The sequence below is a fragment of the Coturnix japonica genome, chromosome 17 (genome assembly GCF_001577835.2).
Source record: "Coturnix japonica isolate 7356 chromosome 17, Coturnix japonica 2.1, whole genome shotgun sequence".
NCBI classification, from domain to species: domain Eukaryota; kingdom Metazoa; phylum Chordata; class Aves; order Galliformes; family Phasianidae; genus Coturnix; species Coturnix japonica.
This window is the reverse complement of record NC_029532.1, coordinates 179,901-189,916: the sequence shown is the minus strand read 5'-3', so window position 1 is coordinate 189,916 and position 10,016 is coordinate 179,901. Positions and strand designations below refer to the sequence as shown.

The 10,016-nt window shown below is 55.9% G+C and overlaps 1 protein-coding gene across 2 annotated transcripts; it reads right to left on the bottom strand.

The window, feature by feature from the left end:
- Positions 1–1,497: 1,497 nt before the first annotated feature.
- On the bottom strand, positions 1,498–9,914 carry FBXW5 (F-box and WD repeat domain containing 5). 2 transcript variants are annotated; one of them, XM_015878800.2, is made up of 9 exons: positions 9,762–9,914; positions 9,520–9,725; positions 7,969–8,126; positions 7,645–7,819; positions 7,006–7,154; positions 5,200–5,686; positions 4,570–4,717; positions 4,044–4,256; positions 1,498–3,426 (listed from the first exon to the last, which is right to left on the bottom strand). In XM_015878800.2, the coding sequence occupies exons 1-9, from the start codon at positions 9,779–9,781 to the stop codon at positions 3,180–3,182; spliced, it is 1,803 nt and encodes a 600-aa protein (XP_015734286.1). In that variant the 5' UTR covers positions 9,782–9,914; the 3' UTR covers positions 1,498–3,179. The 2 variants fall into 2 exon arrangements, with proteins under 2 accessions (XP_015734286.1, XP_015734285.1); XM_015878799.2 differs by having other exon boundaries at positions 9,520–9,914.
- Positions 9,915–10,016: the final 102 nt, after the last annotated feature.

Below are 10,016 nucleotides of genomic sequence, written 5' to 3'. Positions count from 1 at the left end.
GGGAGGGCTGAGCCCGTACCCCTGCCCGGGTCCTCTCCAGCCCCAGCACTGCTCCTTTGCCCTGGAGGACAGGCAGAGAGGCTGCTGCTGCTGGTTGGAGAGCGGTGACCCCCCCCCTCACACCCCCCTCAGTGCTCAGGGCTGCAATTTCTGCCTCTGTGAGGGGAGCGCATCTCCCTCGGTTCGGGGCAGCAATTGCTGCCACCAGCCCTGTGGGTGCTGTGCTGCTGTGGGTGCTGTGCTGCTGTGGGTGCTGTGCTGCTGTGCTGCTGCGTGCTCCGTGGAGGAGCCCCTGAGCTCCACAGCCCCTGCCTGAAACACAGCGAGAGCAGCTGGGACTTAGAAGTGAAAGATGACCCCAGGCTTCTCTGCATCTGCTGCAGGCACGTATTGAAGCCTGGTGAGGGGCTGGAGCTGTGCCCACAGCGTCCCCTCTCCCTCAGAGCGGCGCTGGGTGCTGTGTGGGTCCTGTGCCCAGTTCCTTGCTGCAGTCCAACTTTGTGCAAAGGCGAAGGCTGCAGCTCGGCTGGGGGCTGTGAATTCTTCCCAGTCTGGGATGGCTGTGGAGTGGGGCTGGGATGCTCCTTGCTGCTTGCACCTGCCTGCAGCCTTGCCGCTTTGCGCAGACCCTCTCTGTGCCAGCCTGTCTCCAGGGCTCTGCTGGGCCCAGCAGTTCCACTTCACCTCAGTGCCTTAGGAGGGAACGCAGCCTGGCAAAAGGTGGGTTCTGTTCTGCAGCCCATTCTGTGGAAGCAGTTGCCAAGGAGGGACCCTGGCTGATGTCTGCCCTGAGTGGGTGTCAGCTCCGCTAGTTTAGAATTGGGAATGGTGTCCTGGGGGGGATGAGTCCTCTTCTGTCTTTTGAGCATCCCGTGGCTGAGGGTTAATGGCAGTGTGTGCTCCTTGTTCCTTGTGGCTGCACACTGCAGTGTGGGTGAGGTGCTCCCCTGGACGCAGCGCTGAAGCTGTGCTGTAAGATGGACATTTGGCGCACAGCACAGCAAAGTGGGTTTTTTTTCCCCCCTTTGTTCCTTGATTTCCCCCATCTGACCACAGCTACGAGGGAACACCCACCTCAGCCTGTCACTGTGAGGGAGCTTTTCCTTGAGGATGGTGTGTGGTGAAAAACTCTAATAAAAGCAGCGTGAGGAGCTGCTGTGCTGTGTAACTCACAGGCTCCATCACTGCATGGGGCTGAAGAGGCAGTGCCGGGCCAGGACAGCAGCAGGGCTGTGCTTGGTCTCCTGCTGCCACACTGCAGTCCTCACACTCTGCCCCATGCCCAGGGCTGGGGCTGTGCCCCTGTGGGGTGAGCTGCCCCCCAGCTCAGCTGCTTTCCTGCAGGCAGGGCAAGGAAGGACACCAAGGCAGCACTGCCCAGATCCCGTCCTGCAGCTTCTTCTGCAAGGGCTGCAGCACGTAGAGCAATATTGAACTTCTGGCTTCAGTTTTGCTTCTGTAGAAAAAATAGTACTAAGAAAAACAAACTTACATTGCCAAGATGCTTTAGCAGAGTATTTATTCAATGCCATGGTGAAGAGCAAAACTTGGTACAAACATAAACCCTCAGTGCCTTGCTCACTACTGCACCGCGCCAAGGGAGGCAAACAGGACTTGCTATCTTGGGGCAGGAGGGAAGATGTAGGAAGGTGGAGACTGTTCTGTTGCTGTGTGAGGGGACCAAGAGCTGGGTCTAGGATCTTGAGTGCACACCCATATACACACACACACACACACACAAAGGACTCCCTTGTTTCTAGAAGTCCTGTGATGACCGAAAACCTGAGTACAGGGGTTCTGGATAAAGCCATGGGCACCTGCTGGGTGCAAGAGAGAGCAAGAGAAGGGTGTGAAACCCTCTTGCTGAGGGCTGGAGGAGCTGTTAAAGCCATCAGTGCATATTAAGACAGCAGCCGCTGTCTCCATGAAGCCTGTTTGCAACCTGAGGCTGTGAGTGGCACAGACACCTGCCCTGCTGCTCCTGAGCTGGGGGGCCCAGAGCGTAGCAGCAGGTGCAGCCCCTGGGGTCACTGCTGGCCTGGGAGCTTCAGCTCCCCCTGTCTGGGCCAAGTGGAGATTAGGAGCTTAATTTTAGACTCTAACAGTTGGCTGAAGGCTGGAAAGAGAAAAGCTTCAGGGACAAATACAGAGTAAACAACACTGAGTTCATAAAGTGAGCCAGCTTCCCCCATCAGAGGAGCCCTCAGAGGGAGCTGATCACCAGCCCCCAGGTGAGTCAGCCCTGGTGGAAGGAGGTTTATTCACACTTATGGCTGCACCTCTGCCTGTTCACCTGCTCACAGAGAACATACCAAGAAAACCTAAAGTGCCACAACTCAAGTAGGGAGGGAGGTGACCATGAGACCCATCATCACAGTTTACCCCCTGGAAGGGACAGCAGAGCCCCTGGAATAAATATGTTACCGATGCCATAGCTTATTCAGGTGCTACAGAACAGGGGAAGACAAGGGCAAAGCCAGATCGGCGTTACCAGCAGCTCTCCCCATTCTCAGATTTGTAAACTGATGGTATCAGGATTTAGTTGTAAGAGAAGGCAATGGCAGGGCAGCCCTGCCCCTCCAGCTCTGCCCCAGCACTGCCTCCCCCGCTGCCTTTTCAGCCTCTGATCCTTCCTGCCATCCCTTTGTGGCCCAAACACTGTGTGGGGCGGCACTGGGCGCACCCAGCATCCAGACAAGTTGCCCATGGAGATTTGGGACAAACAAAACAATAATAAAACTACTATATTAAAAGAGACCCGCAGTAAGGCAGCACAGCACTGTACCACTGCTTGTGCAGGTGCTCTGTAGCCAGTAGCTCTCAGTGAAGTCAGCCACGTTCCAGGCCCACACAGTACAAACCCTGGAGACGCGCCTCAGTCTGTTCTCAGAGACCAAAGCTCACCCAGAGAGCTGTGACCAAGTAGCAGCGTTTGTGATAAGCTGTGGGGAGGTTACCCTGCAGTGACCACCGGACCCAGGAACTGGTCCTCAGCCCTTACATTCTGTCTTTGAAGCAGACACTCCAAGGAGGAAGCCATTACCACTGCCGAGGTCCCTCCAAACTCAGCTGACAGGATTGGTGTGCTCAGAGCTCGTCTCCGCTGTGCAGGGCTCAAAGCACCGCAAGCTCCAGAGGTGGCCGCAGTGAGGAAGCTGCAGGAGCAGTTATACCTGGGTTCAGCTTTTCTGGTTCATGAGCCAGGAGAAGAGCAGTTTCCTGGGCCTGGGCTTCCTGGCCTGCTGGATTCGCACGGTGCGAGGGGAGCGCCACACCTTGATGGTGGTGTCATCGCTGGCTGTCAGCAGCAGCTCCTGCTCCACTGGGCTGAAGGCCACCGAGTTGACAACGTTGTCGTGCTGCAGCTTGGCCAGGCAGATGTTATAGTGTCGGTCCCAGATGTAGCCATGGCGATCTTCTGCCCCGCTGCAGCAGACAAGACAGCAGTGAGGACACCGGCCAGGCAGGCTCTGCCTTCTGCACCCAGCGCCCTGACCCAGCCAGGAGCCCCAGCCTCCATCTGCAGTGCCATCACCCACAGACACCCACCCTAAGGGGGCAAACCCCCTTTGTGACCCAGGCCCTGCTACAAACACAAGTAGGTTTCCAGAACTGGAGTCTGAAATGAGGCCTCACAGCAGCATCAATTAAAGCTCTGGAAATGCAGCCAGACTCACGCTGTGGCACCTGCAGCAAACCAGCCCTGTTCTGGGCTGCAGTGAGCCTGCTCCAGCCACCCCAACTTGCCCTGTAACACCTGCAGCCTGCAGCCCTCAAGAAGGGCAACTGCCACCCACTGACAAACAAGCCACAGCCACACATTTCCTTTTTCCTTGCTGATTTCACAACAGGACCAGAATAGACATCCTGCAGCAGCACCCTCTGACTCCATCCCTGCTCCACACAAACCTCCTATTTCCTGCTCTGCTCACAGCAGCCTCCCGCTCTCGGACCAGCCCTACCTGCAGCACGACAGCCCACAGCTCAACACCCAAAGCCATCCCGTACCTGGGCAGCATCCTGCCCAGCCCAGTGCCACACACCTTGCCACAAAGTCCCTGCTGACGTCCAGGAAGATGAAGAAACACTCCTCGTTGGGTGTGTAGGCCCGATGTGCACGGAGGGCTCGTTTCACTTCCTTCATTGTCTTCAAATCAAACACGTGCAGATCGATCTCCTCAGCAATGGGGGGTGGCTGCATGGGGTCGGAGATGACACAGTCCCGAGGCCAGGCACGGCTGTTCACATACAGGTATCTTGGGGAGGAAAGCAGAGGGGTTACCCTGCACTCATGGAGCCACAGTATAAAACCCTCTCACACAGGCAGGCAGGGCAGGGACCACACAGCTGGTCCTTAGCAGATCTGCAGCTCTGAAACACAGGCAGAAAGTGGCAGCCACATGCCCTAATGCAGAGCGCCTCACCCCAGCCTGATGCAGAGAGGTTTGCCCTTGAGGCAGAAAGTCATTTCTCCTCCCATTCACTCCAAAGCCCCCACACAGCTGTAACCCAAACTCTCTGCTGCCCGAGGTCAGCAGGCAGCTTCCTCCCCCCTCCAGTCATACTCACCGGTGGTCAGGGGAGAGACCCATGCCAATTATGTGCCCATGGATGTCAATGACGTGATCCAGCGAGTCAAAGAACTCATCCGAACGTCTCTCCTCCCCAAGCACTGGCCCAGCAGTTGTCATCTGGTGGGGCAGGATCCTTTTAATCCCTTGGGAACAGAAAGGAGGATCGTGCCATCCATGGGCTTCTGCCACAAACCAGCAGGGCTGATTAAAGCCCATTGGCTTCAAGGAGGGACTTCCCTCAGCACTGCTAAGAAAGGAGGACTGGTTTGTTTCCAGTCAGGGGCTGAGATAAGGGCTGGCACAGGGCTCCTGTCCCTGCCAGCTGCTTCCAGGCTCTCGCTAGCAGTGCCTTGTACTCAGCATCCTCTATGTGTCCAATTGTGAAGATCCTGCCCTGGTAGCAACAAAACCATGAGGCAAGTGCCAGCAGGCAAACCACCTCCAGCTAGTGGAGGAGTCTCAAAAGCCTCTGGCCCTGTACAGAGAACCCAGCTTGAGCAAAACTGCAACTCACCACAAACATCAGCAAACAACACAGGTCTTCTCCAGATTAACATCCAGAGCGTAGCTGCAGCCCACACCCCTAAGAAGGCTGACGTGCCCTGGAGCTCAACCACAGCCTTACCTATCTGGTGCGGAGAGTAGGTGAGGCACCCTGTGGTGAAAATTAAGTACTTTGTCTTGCTGTTGCTGTCCGTGGAAAGCAGGTTCACCTCAGGCGGTTTAGTTCTGTTGCGTATGAACAGCTCAGCCACTTTGTTCTCCAGCTCAGCCTCAGTCATGGCAGGCCTCACACAGCCCCCCATGATATCATCAAAGAACTGCTGCAGCTCATCCTCTGCTGGCACACCCCCGTCATCCGGCAATTCCTGTACTGCTGGCTCTGGAGTCTGCTTGGGCTTGGACTCCTCTTCTTCGCTGTCACTGCCGAGATCAAAGACTGGGCAGGTGGAGGTGGAAGAGGCAGCCAGCTGCTCCTCATAGTCCAGGAGCAGGTCTGGGGAATCGTACCGGCTGCAGTCAGCCACCATCACGGTCCGGATAGTGCTGGCATTCAGATTCTGGATTTTGAACAGTCTCTTCACTACATTCACATTCTCAGACTCTATGCCCTGGGAGCAGAAAAGAAAAGTGAGCAGGAATCCCCTCACTACAGAGCTGCTCCCACAGCCTGAACCCATGCTGCTGGCTCTGGTCACACACCGACCTCCCAGCATTGCTCTATAGGCATCTCTAGGTATTTCCATCAGGACCTGCCAGAGATGCCAGCCAGCTTTGTTACACTCCTTCCCATCCTGGAGGTGGGTGTGAGGAGACAAAAAGCCAGGGCCAGGCTTTTAAAGGAAAACATCTGAGCTGGAAACACAGAGGCCAGGCAGCCTTGCTCCCACCTTCCTGCCTGAGGTCACCAGTTGGCACTGCTGAGAATTTCAGGAACAGCCCCCCATGATAAACAGGTGAAGTGCAAAGCACAATCCCTCCAGCCTATGTGAAGCAAAGGGAGAGGAACTCAGTGCTCCTGGAGCTTGCATGTGCCCCTCAGCAGAATCAGCTGCATTGTCAGCTCCCCGTAACAAGCTGCAAATCTCTCCCCTGCTTTGGCTGCCTGCAGCCACACTTCAACATTTCTGACAAACCAGGCAAGGTCATTCCGTGCCTCCTGGAGATGCACGAGTTAATGCTGCAGTGTCAGGTGCAACACAGAGATGTGGTTATTGGAAGGGTCCCGGCCCCCACAGGGAACTCCAGATAGAGCCAGCATCAAAGGTTTGAATCAAAGACACAAAACACCAGGATGTGCAGCTGTGACAACAGGACAGAGGCAAGACATGGAAGAGCAATGTGTCTGAGAAGCACAAGTAGCAGAGAACAAACAAGCAGCACAGAGGCTAAGGCCATCACACACTCCATCTGTAGGTCTCATCACAGTGTAAGACAGCACCCGGCCCACACATCTCAGCAGTGGCAGCAGGACAGAACCAGCCACCCAGCCACCTCCAGGAACAATGCAATGAGCTGCCAAGTGGGAGAACAGTCACTGCTCAACACGTGCCAGGCTGCAGCCATCCCAGGCCCAGCCTCACATCAGTAACCCCGCCACAGTTCATCTGCCCTCCTATTCAGCAACTCCTGCTCTACAACTCTGCACCAACTCCTCATCCCAATTAATAAAGCAAATATAATAATAATAATAATGGAAGCAAAGGGTAGAATAAGGATATTGCAATGAGTACTATAACACCGAGGGTGGAGAAACTCCATGCCAGGGTTGCCTCAAGCTCAATATCCAGAGGGTGAGTCAGAGGAGATAAACAGGGCAGACAAGGGTCTGAGCCACTGTTTCCCTCTCACATCTCCTCCACAGCTTTTCTTCCCATGAGAACCAGCAGGAAGCTGCATTGCCCGAGGAGCTGGAACAGAGGCACCTCACCTGGAAAGCGTTGTTCAGCCACAGCACAGAGCAGGAGGTTATACGCCCAATCCGATGCAGATTGCCAGATATCAAGTTTGTTTCATTCAGCCAACAGCCAAACACATCATAAGGTTTATTCCTCACCCTGGAGAGCAATGTGAAGTTCTCTGGAAGAGAGGGGAAACAGGAGCGTGAGACAGACAGGGGATCTGGAGAAACCATTGCAGAAGGAATGGGAAATGGAGTTAGGTCTCAGCCCACAGCAGGGGAGGCACTGACACAGCACCTTCACTGCAAGCTGAGCAGACACTGCCCACCAAGTGACCAGCCCCAGGGCATGGCTGCAGACACAGACCATTTCTCTCCTCTACAGAGATCTGTGGGAAGTACGTGCAGAGGGACAACAAAACATAAGGGCAGCCAGACAGAACCAGTCCAGAATATAACCGAGCTACACAGCCTTCCTCCAAGCATGGCCCAAAGCAGATGCCCCAAAGACAAGAACAACTCAAACACATACAGATCTTCACATGATCCCAGCCCCCCACCCCATGGGAGCCCTTCTGAACAGGAGAGCTGTGCATTTAGCAGCACTCCTTGGTTGTAGCACAGAGAACCCTCTCAGGGAGGCTCAGTGAAGGCAAAGGCAAAACTTACCCATGCTGATTACGGCAATCTCTCCTGATGAGGAGTTGTGAGGCCCCACAAAGACACCTGACACCAGAAGGAGGGAGTCATCAGAGTTGAACTGGGAGAACTGTGTGTAGCTCCAGTTGTACGGCCTCATGTTGGAGCTGTGCTGCAGGGAGATGTCCAGCTCGTTGCTCCAGATCTACAGGCAGACGGACAAGCAGTGAGGAAGCTGCAAGAAGCCTGAAGGCTGTCCCACTTCACCTGCCCTGTCAGCACTCACCAGTCAAAGGAAAAAAAATAATACTGAAAACCCTACTTAAATGCCTTCAAGACCCAAATTCTCATTACCTTAACAGTACAGTCTTTGGAGCACGATGCAAACAAACAGCCAGAGTGAGAGAAGCTGAGGTGCAAAACCTGGTCATTGTGCTCCTTCAGGGCCTGCACTTCAATGCAAGGGATAGTGTCATAGAGCCTCTGGAACTCATCATACCAGGATACGGCAGCTGGAACACAAGCAGGGACATATGACAAGAACGTACATGGGAGAAGTGACAGACCTGAGGCGCACATTGGAGCCACAAAATCAGCCTGTAGTAAAGCACAGTGCTGCCAGGAGCTCTGACGTGGCCACAGTCCCTGCGGCTTCAGCTGTGTTAGCAGGACTTTACATTTTTCTCAGTCGTTTTCCCACTCCCACACACACACAGAATCTTTTCTTCCAAGGAACACACAACTTCTCACCACATCACTACGTTCTAAGACACTGAAGCCACTATAAGATACACCCAGAGAACAGCTATTAGCTGACCCGTGACACTAGCTAACAAAAACTGCTTGGGACAAAACAGAAGTCAGAACTGCAGATGTGCTCCAGCACATCACATCTGTCACGTAATGAAACAGAAGCTGTTCCTCAGGGTACTGGACTCCACTCTGATTGTCTTGTCTGACAGAATTAAGAAGGTTCCAGAAGGGGTCTGAGATCAGGAAAAAGCATCTGCACGAGTCAAGAAACAGAGGAAACAGAAGAACTGGAGCTGGACACAAGATGTCAAGGCAAACAAGGAGTCCTGCAAATAGGAAAGCCTGGAGTACACTGTGAGTTACACCGACTGACAGTAAAATTTTTGATGTGCCCATAGAGTTGTTGTGGCAGCAAATCCCAAGGAAGAGGATCAGACGTTTATATGGATAATGGCCAACTTTCCGAGTTACACTGAACAGGACAGAAGCTTTTTGGAACTCGCTGTAGCCTACGAGGCCCGTCCCCTGCGGCAGGGCACAGCTCGCTGCCAGGGAACCCCAGCACCGCTCGGTGAGCAGAGCGCTGTGACATCCCCCCCCTCAAAGCCTCGGTCACAGCCCAGCTGCCAGAAAACAGCCAGGAACGATCCCAGGATCCCACGTGGTCAAACAGTCCCGGCGCTTCCCCGGCCCCAGTTCATCGCTGCCGCTCAGAGACACGCAGCGGCGACAAGGGGCCGCGCGCCCAGTTACAGCTCAGGGCGCAGCACCGCGTTACCGCTATGGACACGGCTCCGCACGGCGGCTCCTCGGCAGCAGCAGCAGCAGCTCAGGCCGCTCTCAGGCTGCGGACAGCTCTGCTCGATAAGGGCCGTGCGGGGTGAGCAGCCAACGCTGTGCGTGGATCATTTCCCTATTGCAGAGACTGAGAGCGAGCCCGACGGGCCGCAGCAAAATGGAACCGGAACGAGGGACCGGACGGGACCGAGCGAGCGGGAATTAAACGATGGATGGAGCGGGGAGGAACCGACCCCTGCGGACACGGACCGGACACACACACACGGACACACACATACATACATACACACACACATACATACACACATACATATACACACATACACACACACCCCCCCCGGTCCCGTTACACACCCGGGTGCCGCGGCACGTCGCGCTGCACGCGGTAGTACCGGTAGAACAGCTCCTTCCACAGCAGCTCGTCGCGGGCCACGTCTCGCCACTGGCGGCACACGAGGCCCACGGCCAACACGTCCGTGTGCTCCAGGTACAGGAAGATCTCGAGCAGCACGCTGTCCGGGAGCAGGGCGCTGTCCGGGAGCAGGGCGCTGTCCGGGAGCAGGGCGCTGTCCGGGAGCAGGGCGCTGTCCGGGAGCGCGGGGCCGCCCGCGGCCATGGTGGCATCCTGCCGTTACCGGGAGCGACCGCCGCCCAGCTCGGCTCGGCTCAGCCCGGCTCCGCTCAGCGCTCGGCTCGGGCCTGGCCCGGACGCACCGTCCGGCCCGCCCCGCACTTCCGGCTTCGCCGTCCCGCACTTCCGCTTTGGCCGCTCTATCCGCCGTCTCGGTGGTGCCGCCCCGCCCTCCAGGCACGACGAGTCGAGCGCAGAGCGATCGCTCCGCGTCGCCCCG

Coding starts and splice junctions, on each gene's coding strand:
- FBXW5 (XM_015878799.2), bottom strand. CDS start 9,781: ATGGCCGCGGGCGGCCCCGCGCTCCCGGACAGCGCCCTGCTCCCGGAC. Junction 8,127..9,519: donor CGACGTGCCGCGGCACCCGG/GTGTGTAACGGG, acceptor CTTGTGTTCCAG/CTGCCGTATCCTGGTATGAT. Junction 4,257..4,569: donor GGTCTCTCCCCTGACCACCG/GTGAGTATGACT, acceptor TTCCTCCCCAAG/ATACCTGTATGTGAACAGCC.